Source organism: Xiphophorus maculatus, chromosome 22 (genome assembly GCF_002775205.1).
Source record: "Xiphophorus maculatus strain JP 163 A chromosome 22, X_maculatus-5.0-male, whole genome shotgun sequence".
Classification (NCBI taxonomy): Eukaryota; Metazoa; Chordata; class Actinopteri; order Cyprinodontiformes; family Poeciliidae; genus Xiphophorus; species Xiphophorus maculatus.
In genome coordinates this window covers 27,908,872-27,930,527 of record NC_036464.1, presented here as the reverse complement: position 1 = coordinate 27,930,527, position 21,656 = coordinate 27,908,872, and the positions used below count along the sequence as shown (strand labels likewise).

Below are 21,656 nucleotides of genomic sequence, written 5' to 3'. Positions count from 1 at the left end.
TAAGGACATTCAAGTGTTTGTGCAATATTTTTCCTACAAAAAATGTATTATGTATTATGTATATATAATGAAGTTATTGTAATAATGATAGTATTTAAGCTCACACTAGCTTTTAGATATTCAAGTTTACTTTTAGTGCAGAATTTCAGTCACATGCATACCTATCCTGTAGGCCAGATAAGAACATACGCCCTTGATTAAATGTCATTTCTATAATTTTTCTGTCTGAACATTTGAACTCTGTTCCTATCTAAATTTCTAGACACTATTTAGTGTGTCTGGGATCAAGGTCCAGTTGGAACACCCAATGTCCAAGTGTCAACTGCCTGGCTGTGAATTTGTTGTTAAGTTAAAGAATTTGGGGAAGTCCTCTTAATTATCGTTATTACCACACATTTTGTGTAACTGACCACTAGCATGGCTCTGCCACCTTCATGTTTAACAGCAGCCACAATGCTCTGAGGTTTGAAAGTCTCACTTTGACTCTATATTCTTCTCATTATTGTGGCTAAATAACTCAACCTTGGCCTTGTCTAATCCTTAAACATTTTCCCCGTAAACGTGTTGGCTATTGGCTGTGAAAGCTGCAAATATTAGTTATAATACAAGGTGTGTGTTGTAGTGGGCTCATTTATGTTGATGTAAAACTTTCCTCAATGGACAGGAGCACTGGTGTTCCAGCATCTTTCATTTGATGAGAGAGTTGAGTTTTTGGTGCTTCCTGGGTTGTCCTTTAACTTCTTGACTAATTATCAATCATTGGATGTTGAAGTTTGGTTAATAAACCATATTTGAAAGCTGGGGCAATGCCAGAAAACCAGATCATTTACATGAACTTTAGCATTTCTGCAAGAATTAGTGATCAAACACCCAGTCAGAATGTGAGCCTGGAAGTTTGTCTGCCACAGACAAAAGTTAAATAGAGCTTTGAGAGCTTCTATTCAACCTTTTAAAGGAACATTTATCCAAATATCAGTACATGTCCATGTATATACTGTACATTGTATATATTTGAATCAGAGAAATTCTTTTAAGTACTGAGTATGTTGTTGTATCAGTCAACCCCAGACTTCAACTTCAATTTAATTCAATTTTATTTAGATAGTGCCAATTCACAACAAATCTTGTCTTGAGGGAACTTTACAGAAAAAGTCAGTTCAATTCAATAATACAAACATTCCAACTGACATTATTTATCAAACAGTACTGTATGGTCAATTAACTATTCAAAGTAGCTTGAAAGTAGCTTGAAACCCTGCAGATTGCATCAAGTGATTGACATTGACAGTGTCAATACCTCTTCATAAGCCCTAGAATAATGTAGCATTCATGCCATAAAAGATGCTGGTGTGTAAACAGACCTGTCACAATAAGCAATATATCAATTAATTGCATGATAAATTAAAACATACTCAATAATTTTGATTTGCATGATTTATCATTTTTCTCTTTCTACCAAAAACTGGATGATAAAATCTTCAGTCTGGTGCTTTTGTCTCTTCTAACCTTTTTTTTTTTTTGAAGGACAAGTTTATTTACAAAGACTTCACAAATCATTTTATTTGTTGTTTCCTGTTGTTTTGTTTATTTATTTTGGACGTTTAAAATGTCTTCCAGTTCCAGTGTTAAATGTTCATTAGAATTTAAAGGTTATTGATATTTCACAATGTGTTCTTGCATTACCATGCCACTACCATTGAAAATGGTCTCAAAATAACAATATTACTGTTTATCACAATGACTTCTGGGACAATTTGTAATGGTGCAGGCCTGAATGTAAATGTCTGAGTCTGTAGGAAAGTTAAATAATTTTAACTTCCTGTCACTGGGTTCGTTCACATAAAAAGGTATCATAAAAACAAACTCCTTTGTCTATTTCCCCCTAATGGAACATTTGTGACATTGCAATTTCAGAGCATTAATTCCTCAGTCTGCAGATTGTTCTTCCTGTAATTGATGATTAGTTGCTCTGCCAGCATACATCCCAGGGTCATCCTGTGGGTCATTTTCCTGCTGATTAGAGTGACTCCTAATAGAACGATGTGAGATGTCAATAGCTGCCTAATGAGATCCCACAATCTCGTTTTTGCTTTTTAACCTTGACCCCAGGCGAGCTGTGTCTGAACTGGTTTGCCTAAAAAAAAGCAGAAGCAGGTGACATCACCGGTTCATTTGGTAGAGTGGTTAACCTCATTTAAAATGCTGCATTTATAAACAGATACAGACTGGAAGAGAGATGAAGGTGGACGGGAAGCCATGGAGACATCAGGCAGACACTTTATAGATCTACTCATCAGTTAATGCAAATGAGAAATGTTACCATTCATTTGTTCCTGCTTGAATGTTAATGTCTCCATTAATGCTGTTTGATTTCTGACCAATCACAAGCAAATGGTGCTGGGAAACAAAGCTGGTTACAGAGGTTTATCTGCAGAAATAACATTTGATAATGCTTTGTTTAACCTCTATGTCTATAGAGACAAAACAATAATTGTAGTTTTTTAGTCTCATTTCCCCTTATGATTACCATTATGAATTGTGTAATATAAATGTCACAAAACATGTGGGAGAAGTTTTTTATTTAAAAAAATCTAAATCTATTACTTTAATTTGCAATTTTGGTAGTGCTATGTCTATTTTTGAGATTTTCTGTGCAGTTTAGAAGTGGTTTTATTGAATAAGTGTAGTAAATAAATCCAGATGTCATCAGCAAAATAATGGAAAGAGATGTTATACTTTAAAAAAGAACCTGTAAGGCAACTAGTCCAGATGTTGCCTCACAGCAACATCTGGACTTGTAATTGACCTTACAGGCCCACTGTAAGGTCAATTACAGTGGGCCTGTAATTGACCTTTGAGGAGACCCACAGACGAAAAATCTCCTTTTCGTCTACTGTCTCCGAGTCAAGACAGGAATGAGCCTGTAACACCTGGAACATGTCCTAGTCAAGGTAAAATAAGTTAATGAAAACTAAAACAAAAACAATTCAGACTCTATTTTCTCTGTCATGATTTTAGCTCTACCTTGATTGTGCTGCTTACTGTCCCTCCCTCAGGCTGATTACTCATTATCCTCACCTTCACTGTGCTGCTCCTTATTTAAACAGCTGCTTGTCGCCTGCTCAGTGTCAGATTGTCTGTTGACCTGTCACAGATTTCATGTCCAAGGAGTTTCTGGTTTTCTGATCCTGCCTGTTTTTGACCACTGCTTTTGCCTAGTCCATTTAGGCTTTGAGAAGTTTCTGACCTCCTGTTGCTGAACCTTACCTGCCTCCAGTCTACTGAATATTGGATTTTCCTTGCCTGAGACCCTCCTGTGCCTGACCCTGGACCGTTTTGACACCTGAGCCTCTGGTTGGTGGATATTTGTCTCTGTTGTCTGTGAACCCCCTGAGACCCCAAGCCCTCCTATTGTCCACTCACCCAACCCCCAAAGGCAGGAATCTCGGCCCCTATGGATTCCCCATTCCTGACCCGCCAGTGTGACCACACCATGTGGAACCCCTTCAACACCATCTCATTATTTCTAATAAAATGTGTGGTAATCTATAACTTGTTTTCACTATGTATTGGGTTCTGGTTGTATTTAAATGTTACATTCTCTATGAAATTTAGAAGAATATTTTAATTTGATGTTGGTGGAGCTCTTATAGTGTTGCATAAAAATGTTAAAGTGAAGTTTTTGATTTTGTTGCTTTAAGCTCATCTCCTGAGACAATGTGAAGAGAAAAAAAACTGAACAGACTCACCATTGCACACAGCCAGTCTTCCCCTCCCACGTACTAGCTGTTTCCTTTCTCATTTGTGGTTCGCCACATTCATTAAACTAGCAACTCCTCCTTTGGAAACAAAAAATCATTACCTGATGAAGAACAGTTCTGATTAGACTGAATGGGCTGTAGGGAAAGTCAACTCTCCTGTAACGACAGTGTGTTACAGCACATATTCATATGAAATATTGTGGAGTGGATGCAGTGTTATGCAGATGGGTTTGCAGGAGCAAGACTATGACACACACCAGACCTCCGTTACTGGGCACTTCAGTCTGCTGGCACAGCTTTGGCTCGCCGTCCTGGCATTCTGTACATCAGTGAATAATTAATATATGCAGGTCCTAAAATATTTAAAGCCTCAGATGTTCATTTGGAGAGACCTTTTTGTTTTTAAATCTGGTATTGGTTGTTTTATACCAATTGCTTTTATTTGTTCAGTGGATTAGTGAAAGAATCAAGGGCCTTAATCTGTTTGTACATGCATCTCTGTGGACATGCTTTTATACGTCTACATGGACTTTTTTTAGGATCAGAAACCTTTTATAATGCATGGAGTTTCAACAAAGCTTGGAGGAATTACTGCCCCTCCCTCTGGTACCACTATCAATAGATTCTCCCTTGGAAAGCCCATTTTCAGCTTTCCAACTATTTAGAAGATATGAGTTAATTTTCCCCAATAAATGTGCAGACTTAAAGCTTCATAAAGAGAGATTATGGGATTATTCGATAAGCATGGAATTTCAATTACTTTTAATTCAACAATCTCATCATTTAAGAGTGAGGTTGATGAAAAAGGTGACTGCTGATGAAAGTTAGTAATTATGGTGAAATTCTGGAGATTACACAACTATATTGGATTTTTCATTCGTTATTTTTATCCCAGGAAGGTGAGTTTCTGGCTGAAAGTGAAGCTTCGTGAATTTTTTTTTAATATTCTAGTGATGATTCATACAAGGTGACCAGTTCTATTGTATTATTTTCTGATTAATTAATAAACTAAAAAGTTTTTAAAAATAATTTTATAGGACATGTTTGTGGGGGAAAACTAGTGTTTAAAGAAGGTGTTTCACTGGGTTATTTTTTTAACCACCATGCTGTGTTCAGGGACAAAAGTTGGTTAGTTTGAACATAATTATGACCCAGTTTGTTGGCGACCAGAAAGAGCCTCATCTTCATTCACAGGAAATTGAAATAAACAACCTGATCAGATTTCACTGGACGGTAAAATTATGTACATTTAAAACTTTTAAGACTTAGACTTAGACTGACTTTATTGTCATTTTGCATGCACAGGGTGTATACAGAACGAAATTTCGTTGCATACGGCTCAGGACAATGTTTTGAGGTTCCAATGTTGTGAGGTTACTCCAGAATAAAATAAAATACAGTATAAAATATGAACATAAATATGAATGTAAAATATAAAGTGCAGGACTGACAGTAAAATGGAAGTTACTTAGCTATGTGTATGTGCAAGGTATGAAGTGGAGACCAGTTTTAATGCCATTAGGTTGTGTTCATGACTTTAACATACACAAGAGACCATCACTCTCTTGTGTATATGAGAGTGATGGTCTCTCATATACACCTGCAATCAAACAAAAGAAAGATAATTGTCCATCACTAAAGATTTCAACAAAGTGCCATCTTTGAGATGCAAATACATGGAATACACTCATCAGTTTGTGTATCATCACCATTTGAATTTACAGATTAAAACTTATTTGGTCTCTCTACGCAGCAAACACAATCCCACAAGTTTCTTCCTCCTCCTACCTCTCAGCTGGTGTTTGTGCAGCCTTTCACTCAGATTCCTCATTTCAATCAGAACTTTGGTTTCCAGCTGTACTAAAATGACTCCTCAGTACACTCTGCTGCCATCTTTTGGATAAAATGAAATGCTGCACTTAATCTGCACAATATTAAGGCTTTCAGGTAGAGAAGCACAAAACTTGACTATTTTCTTTTGGTGTCTTTTTTAAACACTGACCAAAAGTAACATTTTTATACACTACTCTGATTGGTCAAACCCAAACAGTTCACCTTTGCATCTTCTGTCAGACAATTACATTCTTCACTCTAATTTAACATTATACTTGAATCATTTCCAGAGAAGTAAACAACTTTAATAAAACCACATGTATGTATGCATGTACATATAAATATGCATCCAGAAAGTATTCAAAAAGTCCAATGTGATGCCTAAATCAGAAATTTTGGGTTTCTATTTTTAGTAAATTGGCATGTCACTGAAATTGTCATAGTGGGGTGTTTGTGTATAGAGTTTTGTGGAAAGAGATTAATTTCATACAATTTGGGATAAGGCTATAACACAAAATATGGAAAAAGTGAATACCTCCCAGACACAGTGCATGTATATATAATAAAATTGTTCCTCTTTGTAGACATAAATACAAAGTGAGTGTTTCCCTTCATGCCATGACCTCTGAATTTGGGTTTATTTGTTTGACAAATGTATCGACTCAGTCTGCAGGGACACAGTTTACATTACTCACCAAATATAGACCTTCTGCCAAAGTAGGAAGTCACTGGACTGCCAGAAATTTATTAAAAGTCCGCTGCAAACTCCCCCCCTCCCGTCCCAGTCAATATGGAGTTATTTCCTCCATGCCAGTTCCCAGCAGGCCAGAGAGAATTTAGAGCGCCTGTGATTTCGCACGGCTCGTTTTTTAAAGCATTTTTCAGCACTAGTGGCGTTTTTTCATATTAATAACACAGGAAGGAGAGGAGGATGCAGCAAATTCACTGAACACGGGAATCGAAGTCCGTACGGGATCGTGATCTGCAACCTCTTTTTTACTGGACGCTCGCCGCCACGCGCCCTTCATTTTTCAGCGTGCACGTGTCCACCTCATGCCGATGGGGAACCGGTAGTGAACATTCTCCGCTGTGACTGAGTGACTTTAAACAGAATAGAGAGACGATATAGGCACCCTTCTGTCAAATTTTAATCGGAGTTTGATGGATGATTGATTGATGACTAATAGATTTTGATTTCCGGTCACAGGATGCCCCTCCCCCACCTTTCCCACCCCTCCCCCACCTTTCCCACCCATCCCCCCAGACAGATCCGTTTTTCCCACGCCTTCAGACCTGTATGAGTTGTAAGAATAATACAAGTAAAGTATGGAAATTATGAGTTTTAAGAATAATACAATTAAAGTATGAAAAACAATAAGTGTTAGATAATTGAGAATAATATACAATATAGTATATTTAAATAGGATGTTGTAGTTACCTCCGGTTTTAAACGGAATATTTTTCCTGAGACACTGCGGAAACGGGCTCTGTGAGGCAGGTTAAAAAAAATCCTAGTTGGGTGATTCTCATGACCTTTGGGGTCAAAACACATGTTGTGCAAGGAAACTCTATGCCACCGACATCCTCTGACAAACAATCGATAACAATGATGGTCAGTCTCTGGTTTTAAAACGGAATATCTTCCTGATCGGGTCTGCTATCAGCTCTTGGAATCTGCATATGTCACCACCCAGACCCCCCCTCCTACCATGGGTGCTTGTCTGTGTGTCTGTGTGTGTGTGTGTGTGTATATATAAAGACATATAGAAACAAAAGTCCCTAAAAAAACCTACAGTTTAACTATTTTACTGCATTATTTATGGTAGCACAATTAGCCGGTGTTGACTATGAGTTTGTGATTTCCTTCATCACTTCAATTTTAAACTCTAATAGATTTTTTTCTGTAACACTTGCTAGTGTGATACGTTTCAGTAAATGTTCCTCATCTGTACACGTACTTCTTAAGAATATGTGACAGACAGTAAACAGGCCTACTCAAATTTAACTTTTATCTTTCCGCAGTTAAAGAATTTGTTCAGACTTTTCCAGAATTTGGCCCGGTATCACTGTGAATGATTTTGTTCAGGTTTTTTTCTTGCTGTTGAATCAACGCTGATCTTCCCACTGCTTCATGTTTTCTCCAAAAGAGTAAATCTTGGTTTAAATACATTTGAAACTCAGATTTTTTTTCTGTAACACTTGCTAGTGTGAAACATGTTAGTAAAAGTTCCTCCTCTGTACACGTACTTCTGAACAATATCTGACAGGGACTAATCAGGCCTCGGTCAGGTTCCCTTGGATTTCTATTGATTTATTGAATGTGTAAATATTTATCAAACTGAATGGCCATTCAGTTTTTATATAGTTTTTTTTTTCTTTTCGTGTTTGTTGCACAAATTCAAATATATGCTGGCTATCAGCCAACAATTCAATCAGTGAATTTGTGTTTTTTCTTAAATACTCCCTCTCTCCGAGACTTACTTACATCTTCTGACAGCTAGCCCAACTTATAATAACATTGACTAAGTTTGCTATTGGTACACTTTACCTAAAAATAAAAATTAAACATACTCACTACACAACCATGCTCCAAGAGTTGCTCACAAAATTGGTGAATTGTTATGTTACCTTAAAAATGATCTGCAGCTTTTGTTCCTTGATGCTGTCTGTTCACTAACAGACAGTACATCTCTTGTAATTGATAAGCTTATAAATGATCAATGCGAAGCATCAGTATGCGCTAAAGAAGATCATATCAGTCAGATTAAGTAAAATATCATTATACTCAAAATTATATTTCTCTGAAAGGTCTTTTTTTTTCAGGGACTTTAGACTGTATGAAAGGAATCAATGAAATATACTATGAAATATTTAATCTGCTGCATCCCGATAATAAAACTTCAATTGTGAATTGAATGATTACATTGCATCTAGACACAAAAGAATCAACCGTTAATTAGTAATCATACTGACTAACAAGATCTGATCAAACAAGAAACCTGACTACCTCAAGGGATTTCTCACATTGGAGAATAAACCGTCTGACTTTCTTTAGCCACTAAATTTAACCTTACCAAAGTTTTGCCTTGGAGCAAACAGGTACTGAGTTTGAAGCGGATCAGACGCCTTCAGCCATCTGCTAAAGCTAGACTCCGGCCTTCCTCACTGTAAAATAAAACATTAGACTTAAAAACAGTTCAAGCGAACATCACTTAATTATCATCGACTTGTTGTTTGTACTCATCTTAAGCAAGTGGCAGGAACATTTGGATATATTAAAAAGAATCTTTACAAGTTAATCTATTTAAGTTGAGTCCATGTAACAACTAAAATAAAATAAAAAGTGAACTATTTGAAAGAAGTGAGGATTTTGGGTGGTAAAAGTTGAACATTTTAACATGCCCAGACACTACACCATTTCTGCTCAAGCAAACTAAAAGGTTTTAAACAGAACAACCCTGTCAAATAATGAGACCATGAATCTTTAATCTATGTAGCAAATATATTGCTGCTGCTGCTGTAAGCAGAAAATAAAAGAAGTTTTACGGAGAATAATATTTTGGATGAGTTTAAGAATATTGTTTGCCAAAATCACACGGTGTAACTACACTTTCTTTTATATGTTGCAGTAATTGAATCTTTTTGAGGCAATTGGTTTGCATAAATTAAAGTAAATACGACCTATTTTCCTGCTCCACATACTTAGTTAGCAATTTGTCAGTTAGCTTCCCAGTCTGAACTTCTGGGCAATGTCTTGATTCAGTCAAATCTTCTATCCTGTATCTCCTGAACGCTGATATTCTACTATATCCACTCTGTGATTGTTTTGCTTGCTGGTCTTCATCATGCTTTGAATGGAGTATCTCGTTTCTCTTACTTTAACCCGCCCAACTTGCACCTGATTGGCATGTTAGCCTTTTGATTCCCTCCCAGTGAGGCGGTGCTTCACAAAGCAAACTGTTTGTCAAACTGTTGATCTGCCTCATGGCTGTTTTAGAAGATATGGTGACTGAGGTTTAGACAGTACTAGCCGGCTCATCTCTTTCCCACAGTTTTTTACTTAGTTCCACTACTGCAGTGGATTTTATAGTCAATGTTTAAAGCCAGCACAGAGTCTGAAGCGATGGAGGAAATTTACGTCAATATGGAACCTGATGGACAAACCGCATCTAATCACACAGGTAAGAACGAAGTTACAGAGAAATCTAGCATGTAATGAATTCAATTTTGCTAAGGTTGAGGTTTTTGTTAAGGTTCGAGCAGCTTCTTTTTTTTTTCCTGCAGAGCTTTGACTGTCTAAACTGTTTTACAGGAAAGAGGAGGAAACCTGGACCAGAGTCAGAGGAGCAGCAGGAGTCTCCATCCGGTTGGTGACAAACCTGAACTGTCCCTTTAAATGGGTTTAAAATTGCTCCTTTAAGAACAATGAACATTTCCTGCTGATCTTAGAGCTCCCCCCTGCTGGGTAGAAAGTGAAGTTTAATCACTGTGATTCATTTCTCAGAATGTGCTTTGCTGCTGGTGAAAAACCTGCAGCTAGATTCATCTCAGTTCTGGGTCGGCTTACGGATCAGAACCAGATTAACTCATGTTGATCCGCCTCTCTGTGTTTAACAGAGTTAAAGAAGAAGACTGAGAGTGATGATGACGATGATGATGTTAAAACTGGTGAGTTTTTACTCCCGTGTCTTCAAACTGGGTTTTTCTGACATGTTATGTAATAGACTTGTGATAATGAGTAAATAACTTCTACACACTATCAGAATCACTCAACACGGTTGTATTGTTTTATGAGGTCTCTCCTGATATCATTAATCTGACCTGCTGATGATCCGCTGCTCTTCATGTTTAACAGGGTTTGAATCTGATTCAGATTCTTCAGGTGATGAAACTCGAGCTGGTGAGTTTAATGAATCAACTTCACAGACAGAATCAAGTCAAAGTCTGTTTATTCAGAAACTCCCTGACTCTTCTTCTTCTTCTACAGACGATCCAGGAAGTTCTCAGTCTGAGAAGGTAACTATCACAGTAACCAACAGTAGAGGTTGCGCCAACTAGTCTTTGCTCTGCAATGACTTTTTATAGAGCTTGTTGATTAGTTACAATCATATGACTAAACTGATTTTCCCAAGAAAATGTAAGATGAACTTGGTGAGTTTGTGAGCTTGAGTTGTATAAAAATGTATATAATTTACCAAAGGGGTTCTGTAATAGGAGGTTTGCATGGCATGTAAAAAATAAAATAAAATAATTCAGACAATGTCCGAGTGTCAGACATGTTTTCACAACTTGTAGACTTCTCAATGCAGACTGTCACTTCCAGCTCTGACAGTAAACGTGTAGATATTGTAACGTAACCTGAGTTACAGGACTACCATAGGCTAGCATTCAGCGTTAGCTTTTGCTAATTGACAAATCATGTTCGTGCCAAACACCTAAACAAAACACTCGACATCATTATGTTCTTACATGGCCATCATCTGCAGATTAGAGATGAACAGTGGGAGCAGAACCTCCTTTTAGTCCCAGTCTTTACATAAATCCTGACATGTTCTGCTGGTAGGTTTCAGAGGAATCCTTCCTAAACTGACCTATGCAAACTGCAATTTTCTTAGGCAACGTCGCAGGGACATTGCCAAAGCAAAAATAAAAAGCATCCATGCAGCTCTGTTCTCCATCACCTGGCTAAAATGTATGTTTTTTTGAGCTACGGAGGGCATTTGATGTACTGTGCTCCAGAGCACTGTATGACTTTGTAAAGTGACATTGCATCTATATTTTAGATATAAATTTACTGCAGAAAATGAAAGCCAAGTAGAAAATATGTCTAACCAATAATTGTCTGTTCTTTTTTCAGAAGGTTCCTGATTGGGTGAGTTGGACACTTAGGTTTTATTAGAAATATTCCATTTTGTTCTTGTGTTGGAATTTGCTTTGTGACTTTCTATCATTTCTCTGAACTTGTTTCCAGAGACAGAGCATCAAGCTGCTGAAGGAAAGTGGAGACACCAATGGAAAACCTGTAGGTGGAAAGGTTATGCAGAAATGTGCTCTGTGTACGTATGAAACCAAAAAGAAGCAGGAGAAGAAGTTCTTCCATCTGGCAGTCGCTGACGAGACCGACTGCATTAAAGTCATGGTATATGGAGAAGAACTATTTAATGAAGTAGAAAAGGGACGACTTTACCTTTTCATTAATGTGGAAGTGGATGTAGTGTATGGTGAGATGGTGATGAAGGTGACCAACCAGAGCAGAATCTCGAAGACCAACGGCATTAAAGTTCCCAAGACTCTGGAGCTGCAGAGTCCATTGTTTCCCATCGAGAAGATCCAATCCTTTAAGGAGAAAACAGCAGCGAGTGTTAAAGGAACTGTGATTGAGGTAAGTGATTACTGCTGATAGCAGGTTCACAGCAAGAGATTTGTGGCTCTCTGTGTTTTATTATGCCGCACTGAAAACATTCGATCGTTTCAAGGATTGGTTTATAATCACTTTTTTTTTTTGGTCCTCAGATTAAATGCCAGAAACTTGGTACCAAAGCAAATGCACACGAGTTCCAACTGGAAGATGAAACCGGTTCCATATGGATCAAGCTGTGGTGCAAAGAACAGCTGAGAGGAATGTCAGTGGGAGATGTGGTCAGAGTGACCAACCTGCGGACAAACCTTTACAATAAAACGGTGTCTCTGAACTCCACCGACTTCACCAGAATTCATAAGGTACCGGTTATTATTCAGACTGCAGGAAATCCGGAGTGCAGAACTTCGTGTCTCTGTGTGACAGAGAACGTATAAATGTGAAGCGGAATTAAAATTATGCATCTTTATTTACTTTTTCCACATTCAAGATGGACGACTAATGAATGAATGAATATACTTTAAACAACATAAGACCTGGGTAGATGGGTACCTGAAGCGACTACCCTTTTGTTACATGAGAATAACAACATTATGAGGGAGGGAAAATCTCACACGGATTCATTGGAACTGAATAAAAACGATGCTTTGTATGTTACAGAATATTATAAAGATCATTCGGGAATCTAAACATGTCAACTAATTTTATTCAGATAATTCAAGTGTTTGGTTACATGTGTATTATTTCATTATGATCCTGTTTCCCTGTTTGTGTCCAGATGAAAGTTGCTGCTGTCCAGAGTGTCACCATGCAGATTGTAGGGATCATAGAAGCGGGAAAGGAGCAGTCTGAGCTGGACGTGCTGATCAACGACAAGTCCAGATCCTTCTTCATCCATTCTTCTCTCCTGGCTAAGGTTTTTGGTGTCAGTCTGGATGACGACTTCAAGGACAGACTTGTGAAGAAAATCCCGTTTTCAGCCAAAGGAGAAATAAAACAAAACAAAATCCAGACTCTTAAAGCTGCAAGAGCCACCAAAACTTAACAGAACCAGAGCTTTTAAAGCTGAACGTGCTGTGGCCATTTATGATAAAACAATTGAGTCAGAAGTGCAAGCAAATAAACCACCTGTTACCACCCACAACCTGGAAATTTTGGTTTTTGGAACAAAGAAGGCCGCGACAGAACGAGTCTTTTAAGTTAAAATCCTAAATGAGCTATTGGTGGAGAAACAACTTACCATTAGGGATGCTCCGATCAAGTTTTCTGCTGCCGATTCCGATACCGATCACCAATGAGGCCAATCTTTACCGATCACCTGGATTGACTGTTAATTTTTTGTTTTAGGTGTAAATGCTACCATCTGGCAAAATTAAGAAATTATCTGGCAATAAATTTACCTAACTTAGGCATAAAAAAATGCTAAATTCATGCAGGCACAATACAGCAGCTATTCAATCAAAGGGCAACTGAAAAAACCTCCAGTCAGTAAAATAATATTTAACAGTAAGGCTCTCAGTTCCATAAATTATTAGTCAAATAAATCTGCCTATATCAAATAATGACAAGTAATAAAGGATGCATTCATTCAAAGTCAAACGCAGGCTGCATCAAAATAAACAATCTTTCGTGAGTGCTGATTAATGCTGGCTCTGATTGGTTGTTTGTTCTGCAGAACACAGGAGGAGATTTATTATTTTTTTCAGAGATTATCTGTCTTTTGTTAGGACAGTGAAAGTTTTAATACATATCTAAAATATTTTCTTTTTTTTAAGTTACGTGCCGCAGCTTTAAGCAGATTTCATTAATTTCAGAGTTCAATCAGCGAGATTATTCATTTTGTGGTGATCCTAGTCTATGAAAGAAAGAAACAAAGAAAGAAAGCAGCAAATGTACATGTTGGTTCCCCTGAAAATACGGATAAATTCAGTCATTGTAGGGTTAAAGTAATTTGAAGAGGGAGAAGCGTATAAACAAGTCAATGACAAGTCAATGACTTGATGCATTCTGCATTTTTAACTCGGTTAACTTAACTTTTTGTTTTTTTACTGACTTTAATACATTTAAATCGCTACGTTGTTTGATAAGTAGAATGGAAATTACTTTTTTTTTGTAAATGGTCTTGTAAATTAGCGTTTTATAAATCAACTGAATTGAATTATCACTAGAATGGCTAGAGTTAGTCCACTTTGACGTATACCTATATCGGCTTCGATAGTCCAACTGGCCTGAAGGATTTTCTCTAGCAGGTGCTTTTGTTCTGTAAATAGGGCCATTACCTTATCAGTACCCTGGTAATGGCCTCAACGCATCTCACAGTTGCACAATAGACTTCGACTTCGACTTAAACTGACTTTGTTGTCATTTTCAATGCACAGGGTGTATAAAGAACGAAATTTCGTTGCATACGGCTCAGGACAATGTTTGAGGTTCCAATGTATTAGCTGTTTTCAACAGGCGCTTTTGTTCCGTAAATAAGGCCATTACTGGCGCACCCAAGCACAATGAATTCATTATAACCTCCTGAGACCCAGATCTCTTTTGCTTACACTTTTTCCATGTTTTTTTGAGGTGGATCAACACAATTAATTTGGTAAGTTTATTTCTAAACTGTCATTTTATACCCTCTTAGCTTTATTTCAAAGAGAAACATTACTAATTTCTTTTAGAAAAACCTTTGAACATTTCTTGAAACAGATTGTATGTTTTGCAAACTCTATGTACATTTGGCAAAATGACCTGGATAATGCAGCACAACATCATGGATCAGCTGCAAAAGGTCACATCTCTCCAAAAACACTTCATGTATGCTTCAAAACTAAACTGAAGAGCACTACCTACAGGAGACCTGATCTCCTGCAGGTATCATAGATACCCACCCCCAACATGGACTATTCACATTCCCACCTTCTGGCCCGACGGTCAACGACCACATTTACAATTGAAGAAGGGATGCTAATTTGAGCCATCAGAGTCGTCAGGGTGGACTCCGGCCTTTTGGCCCTGTTGAGCCGATATGGGAAGGACTCGAAAACTGTATCATCCTAGTTAAGAAATTTGACCATCGGATTGGACTGAAGAGAAATGATGAGCAATGTTTTATGGGTGGATGAAAGCAAAGATTGGTATTTTTGTAACATCAAAAGTTCATTTTTGAGGCAAAACTAAGAAACTTATAAAAATTTCAAATTGCATTTTCCTACATACCGTTGCCTGGTGTTTTAACAGGTAAAGGTTGTCAAAAACCATGATCTTAAATTTTATTAACAAAGCAATTTTCAAAGAAAGTCCTAATATTCTGTACAACATAATTCACAGGTTACAAATACTAAAAAAGTCAAGCATCAGAATCACTAAAAACTCATGACAAAAAAAACTTGTGACAACAACCTTTGGGTCAGGAAAATAAAGCTAGAGAAGCAAACTCTTTCACAATTTAGATTTACAGATTCACAGGAAAAGCTACGTTTTCAACAACTATATAGATTTAGAAAAACAAAAAAACAAATTTTAGGCATAACTATTGTATTTTACCTGCCTCATGTGATTTGTTGGATCACTTTATGTAGCATGATTTAGTAGTAGCATCATGTAGTACGATAGTGACAGTGCAACATCAGTGTTTGGAATAAGTTTCGTATCTTTAATGGCAAGAAACATCATTTTTTACATCAGTGGGATGTTAAAAGTCTTGTATCTAAACATCTCATGTGGAGGTTTTTATTGTTTCCTTATTTATTGTTTCCTTAAAACTGTTTAAGGAGTGTTGATTTCATCCAAAATTTTAAGGGATTATAAAGGATTTAAAGCTAAAAAAACCCAATGAAAATGTACTACACGGCATGCATTTGAAGCTTTGACCCAACACAGGGCAGGCTGTACACTGTGATGGAGATATTTGTCTCTTTAAAGATCTGCTCCAGGATCTTTGACACCTTTGACCACTGCAGCTGGTCCAGGCCACAGCCAATTCTGAGGGAGGAGATACGAAACAAGCAAATTGATTAATTATTCCCAATAAAGAAGAAGATTTAAGGGTATTTATTATAGTCATTTATTCACAGTAGTTCCTACAAACCGAGGTATTGATATTCTATTGACACCATTTTCTAAGCAGTGAGATTTCATGTCTTCCAGACTCTGTCTTAGGTTGACATACGTGGGTTTCTGGCTGGGTTTTTTCTTTGTGATCTGAGACACATAATAGGAAAGATACAGTTACCATATTGAATAATGAAACAGGTTTTGGTCCTATGTGGTATGTTTACCAGATAGTAGATGAAACGTTGATCATGTGTCAGGACAGCACACTGCCCTGGAAGCTTCTCTATTAGGACATACAAAAAAAAAAAAAAAAAAAAAAAAAAAAAAAAATACAAAACAGGATATGATTTAGCACTTGCTGTTGAAATCATACATTTGAATGAACTGCAAAAACGTAAAACATTTTTTTCTCCAAAACAAAGATTTTAGTAACTAGTCTGACTCACTCTGCTCCTTTAACTCTGAGACTCGACCAAACTTCTTCTTGAACATCACCGCTATGCCTGCTCCCATGCGACAGTCTTCACTGATGCAGTGGGCCAAGGATTCATCGCGTGGACAGGAGAACAAATCTCCGGTGACATACTTCAATGTCCAGTTGGTTGATTGATAGAGTTTCTCAGTTTTGCCCATGTTCATACTTTCTTAAGCGCAACTTGGAGAAAACTATAACCACAAAGTACCAAGTTGGTAACGGCGCTTACTACAGCCTTGCTTATCCCCTCTACATGTGGCCCCACACTAGGCTGTGTCTCACTGTTCCTTTAAGCACCACCCACTTTGCAGAATTTTTTTCCGAATTTGTCCGGGGGTTGTTAGTCCCAGTAAACTATAATAAGCTGGATTTTCTGTTTGCCTCAAAAATGAACTTTTGATGTTACAAAAATACCAATCTTTGCTTTCATCCACCAACATTGCTCATCATTTCTCTTCAGTCCAATCCGATGGTCAAATTTCTTAATTCAATTCAGTTGATTTATAAAACGCTAATTTACAAGACCATTTACAAAAAAAAAGTAATTTCCATTCTACTTATCAAACAACGTAGCGATGTAAATGTATTAAAGTCAGTAAAAAAACAAAAAGTTAAGTTAACCGAGTGAAAAATGCAGAATGCATCAAGTCATTGACTCGTCATTGACTTGTTTATACGCTTCTCCCTCTTCAAATTACTTTAACCCTACAATGACTGAATTTATCCGTATTTTCAGGGGAACCAACATGTACATTTGCTGCTTTCTTTCTTTGTTTCTTTCTTTCATAGACTAGGATCACCACAAAATGAATAATCTCGCTGATTGAACTCTGAAATGAATAAAAAGTCATTCAGTTACTCATTCAGTTACTCAGAATCAGCACAACATTGACTCTTTCCATCTTTAAGATGACTAGAACAAACTCCTCACTGTTGAATCCGCGGTGTTGGCATCACTTTATTACAAATGATAGTAAATAATTGGAAATGTAGAAATATAATTCTACCAAGATAGAATTTAATCCTCTATTACCGGACACAACTGGAACTCCATAAAGTTTCATAGTAAAAGTCACATTAATACACAATCAGAGCGCATCATGCTAAACCGATTCTCCGCAAAAATACAAAAAAAAACAAACAACCAAACATAAAAAAAAAACATTTGTTTATCATGTCAGAGTTTTAACAAGAAAGAAAAACACAGAGTATAGGCGATAAAATTGTTGTGTTATTAGATGCAGGTCACAACAGTTGGAAGTGTACATTTCATCTTTAGGATTTTATGTAACACCGTACTAATAAGCTACATTATTGTTGGTGAATAATATCACAGTGAACACAGATCCTAATCATCCATCACTAGTGGATCTGTTCTTCTCTTCTTCAGCAGCCCCTGGATGAACAGGAACAACTGATGTTTGTTCGTTCTGTAGGACACAATTTCCCTTTAAGGAGAAAAAAGTCAAAGTTTAGTTTGTTTTACATTGTTGTTTTTCAGCACACGCAAATGATAGAGCACTTAATAAATTAAAATAAAAGTTGTTCATTTACATTATATTCATTTAGACCAAAAAGGAAAGTTATTAGTTATACTCTACAATTCAGAGTAGAATTCAATTTTTAACGAGATCCAGATTTTTTAAAGTTTTGACCAACCTTAAAGTGTCTTCAGCTCGTGGAGCCGTTTCAGTGAAGTTAGCGATCATGGAGGGAAACTTGCTGCTGCTGTTCTGCTCGGTCAGAATGTTGCTGATGTCAGAAAAATCTGCTGTCATGTCATGAGCTGTAAAAAAAATTAACAACCATGTTTGCAAAAAGAAGTGGCAAGACCGTGTTTTCACTTAAGACTTATAAAATAGTTTCATGATTTTGGTTATGCCTGTAGAATTTAAACTGAGGTAACACTGAACAATAAATCGTTGGGTAAATAGTTTGAAAAAGAAAAGGTATTAAAGACCTGCTAACCTAAATGGCTGCAAATGCAACCATTGCTGAAAATGAATCAGACTCATGTAACTTAGTGTAATGTTTCACCTCTCTGCAAAACTTTGAGTCACTACGCTTTATTCTTTTTAAACCCTTGCTATTTGATCAGTTTGATTTTAGAAGGGGAACAATGACTTTGTTTTTTTATATAACAGAAACATAAAATTTACTCTTTTTACATCATTAAGATGACTAGAACAAGACTCACTGTGAACACTGAGGGCGATGAGTTCAGCCAAAAGTAAAACATTCAGGATTCCCAAACAGACAGCTGCACGGAGGCAGAGCCTCTCTTTGGAGCTGCTCCAACCTTAACAAAAACCTCAACCTTAGCAAAATTGAATTCATTACATACTAAATTTCTCTGTAACTTCGTTCTTACCTATGTGATTAGATGCAGTTTTTCCAACAGGTTCCATATTGACGTAAATTTCCTCCATCGCTTCAGACTCTGTTGGCTTTAAACATTGACTATAAAATCCACAGCAGTAGTGGAACTAAGTGAAAAACTGTGGAAAAGAGATGAGATGTCTGGTGTTCAACAAAACAAAAGGTAAACGTATTTTAGAGATAATGACCAAATAAAGAAATTCATGAGCGCAGATTCAGTATCAGTTTCTTAAATATCTTACACAACATAAAATTCTTGAAGGTTTCAATAGTTTCATAAGTTCATATTTGCTGATTCGATTCTGTATCAATGAATATTTATTTATCCTTTTTCTTTATTTTCCTTCAGCTTGGTTAATCCTACTCATAATAAACACTTTACACTTTTCCATGGGTGAAAACATAATTGACTCTTTCCATCTTTAAGATGACACAAAATTAAAAATTGTTTTAAATCACGGATATAAGGATGAAAAAATACATCCGATGTTGTGATGGTCTTGCTTCATCTTGCTCCTGCGGATGGCTGTGTCCAAAAATATTTCCTAAAGGCTAATAAATTATTGGAGCTGATGACTGGTTCCCTCCTTGGTCATATGGGCCCAACAGTTTTACAGGTCTCATTCTGTCCTGATAACTAGTCACAGCCTTGCTCTCGGTAAAAACAACTTTCATCTTTGTATTTTGCTTTCTAAATCCTCTTTTAACCCTGTTTCTTGTCAAGTAGCAGAAACACTTACATTAAGAAACCACAGGTGTTGAACTGAAATCCTCCTTTAGTCCAGAAAATGTAAAATACCTGAATTGCATTATTACAAAACTTCTATAACCGTTGGATCGAATAATTATGGAATTGTACGTATTTATTCATATTTTAAAGATATGTACTTTTAGGACAGCCATCTAGTAAAAACAAGCTGCATGAGCTGGCTAGTACTGTCTAAAACTCAGTCACCATATCTTCTAAAACAGCCATGAGGCAGATCAACAGTTTGACAAACAGATTGCTTTGTGAAGCACCGCCTCACTGGGAGGGAATCAAAAGGCTAACATGCCAATCAGGTGCAAGTTGGGCGGGTTAAAGTAAGAGAAACGAGATACTCCATTCAAAGCATGATGAAGACCAGCAAGCAAAACAATCACAGAGTGGATATAGTAGAATATCAGCGTTCAGGAGATACAGGATAGAAGATTTGACTGAATCAAGACATTGCCCAGAAGTTCAGACTGGGAAGCTAACTGACAAATTGCTAACTAAGTATGTGGAGCAGGAAAATAGGTCGTATTTACTTTAATTTATGCAAACCAATTGCCTCAAAAAGATTCAATTACTGCAACATATAAAAGACAAGTGTAGTTACACCGTGTGATTTTGGCAAACAATATTCTTAAACTCATCCAAAATATTATTCTCCGTAAAACTTCTTTTATTTTCTGCCTACAGCAGCAGCAGCAATATATTTGCTACATAGATTAAAGATTCATGGTCTCATTATTTGACAGGGTTGTTCTGTTTAAAACCTTTTAGTTTGCTTGAGCAGAAATGGTGTAGTGTCTGGGCATGTTAAAATGTTCAACTTTTACCACCCAAAATCCTCATTACTTTCAAATAGTTCACTTTTTATTTTATTTTAGTTGTTACATGGACTCAACTTAAATAGATTAACTTGTAAAGATTCTTTTTAATATATCCAAATGTTCCTGCCACTTGCTTAAGATGAGTACAAACAACAAGTCGATGATAATTAAGTGATGTTCGCTTGAACTGTTTTTAAGTCTAATGTTTTATTTTACAGTGAGGAAGGCCGGAGTCTAGCTTTAGCAGATGGCTGAAGGCGTCTGATCCGCTTCAAACTCAGTACCTGTTTGCTCCAAGGCAAAACTTTGGTAAGGTTAAATTTAGTGGCTAAAGAAAGTCAGACGGTTTATTCTCCAATGTGAGAAATCCCTTGAGGTAGTCAGGTTTCTTGTTTGATCAGATCTTGTTAGTCAGTATGATTACTAATTAACGGTTGATTCTTTTGTGTCTAGATGCAATGTAATCATTCAATTCACAATTGAAGTTTTATTATCGGGATGCAGCAGATTAAATATTTCATAGTATATTTCATTGATTCCTTTCATACAGTCTAAACTCCCTGAAAAAAAAGACCTTTCAGAGAAATATAATTTTGAGTATAATGATATTTTACTTAATCTGACTGATATGATCTTCTTTAGCGCATACTGATGCTTCGCATTGATCATTTATAAGCTTATCAATTACAAGAGATGTACTGTCTGTTAGTGAACAGACAGCATCAAGGAACAAAAGCTGCAGATCATTTTTAAGGTAACATAACAATTCACCAATTTTGTGAGCAACTCTTGGAGCATGGTTGTGTAGTGAGTATGTTTAATTTTTATTTTTAGGTAAAGTGTACCAATAGCAAACTTAGTCAATGTTATTATAAGTGGGGCTAGTTGTCAGAAGATGTAAGTAAGTCTCGGAGAGAGGGAGTATTTAAGAAAAAACACAAATTCACTGATTGAATTGTTGGCTGATAGCCAGCATATATTTGAATTTGTGCAACAAACACGAAAAGAAAAAAAAAAACTATATAAAAACTGAATGGCCATTCAGTTTGATAAATATTTACACATTCAATAAATCAATAGAAATCCAAGGGAACCTGACCGAGGCCTGATTAGTCCCTGTCAGATATTGTTCAGAAGTACGTGTACAGAGGAGGAACTTTTACTAACATGTTTCACACTAGCAAGTGTTACAGAAAAAAAATCTGAGTTTCAAATGTATTTAAACCAA

At 36.7% G+C, this 21,656-nt stretch overlaps 2 protein-coding genes across 2 annotated transcripts; one reads left to right on the top strand and one right to left on the bottom strand.

The window, feature by feature from the left end:
• Nucleotides 1-9,606: 9,606 nt before the first annotated feature.
• Nucleotides 9,607-13,096, top strand: LOC111606703. Its single transcript, XM_023327849.1, has 9 exons — nucleotides 9,607-9,775; nucleotides 9,907-9,960; nucleotides 10,212-10,262; nucleotides 10,450-10,494; nucleotides 10,582-10,610; nucleotides 11,452-11,466; nucleotides 11,566-11,976; nucleotides 12,108-12,314; nucleotides 12,731-13,096. Exons 1-9 carry the CDS (start codon nucleotides 9,688-9,690, stop codon nucleotides 12,995-12,997), a joined length of 1,167 nt encoding a protein of 388 aa, XP_023183617.1. The 5' UTR covers nucleotides 9,607-9,687; the 3' UTR covers nucleotides 12,998-13,096.
• Nucleotides 13,097-15,785: 2,689 nt separating this feature from the next.
• Nucleotides 15,786-16,724, bottom strand: LOC111606696 (O-acetyl-ADP-ribose deacetylase 1-like). Its single transcript, XM_023327839.1, has 4 exons — nucleotides 16,443-16,724; nucleotides 16,221-16,279; nucleotides 16,031-16,143; nucleotides 15,786-15,924 (listed from the first exon to the last, which is right to left on the bottom strand). Exons 1-4 carry the CDS (start codon nucleotides 16,633-16,635, stop codon nucleotides 15,786-15,788), a joined length of 504 nt encoding a protein of 167 aa, XP_023183607.1. The 5' UTR covers nucleotides 16,636-16,724.
• Between the last annotated feature and the right edge of the window lie 4,932 nt (nucleotides 16,725-21,656).

Bases quoted from the DNA above. Each gene is read 5' to 3' on its own strand.
- LOC111606703 (XM_023327849.1), top strand. From the start codon at position 9,688: ATGTTTAAAGCCAGCACAGAGTCTGAAGCGATGGAGGAAATTTACGTC. The intron at 9,961-10,211 runs GTTGGTGACAAA...TGTGTTTAACAG, and splicing joins GCAGCAGGAGTCTCCATCCG to AGTTAAAGAAGAAGACTGAG. The intron at 11,977-12,107 runs GTAAGTGATTAC...TTTGGTCCTCAG, and splicing joins TTAAAGGAACTGTGATTGAG to ATTAAATGCCAGAAACTTGG.
- LOC111606696 (XM_023327839.1), bottom strand. From the start codon at position 16,635: ATGAACATGGGCAAAACTGAGAAACTCTATCAATCAACCAACTGGACA. The intron at 16,144-16,220 runs GTAAACATACCA...TATGTGTCTCAG, and splicing joins AACGTTTCATCTACTATCTG to ATCACAAAGAAAAAACCCAG. The intron at 15,925-16,030 runs GTTTGTAGGAAC...CTCCTCCCTCAG, and splicing joins AATAGAATATCAATACCTCG to AATTGGCTGTGGCCTGGACC.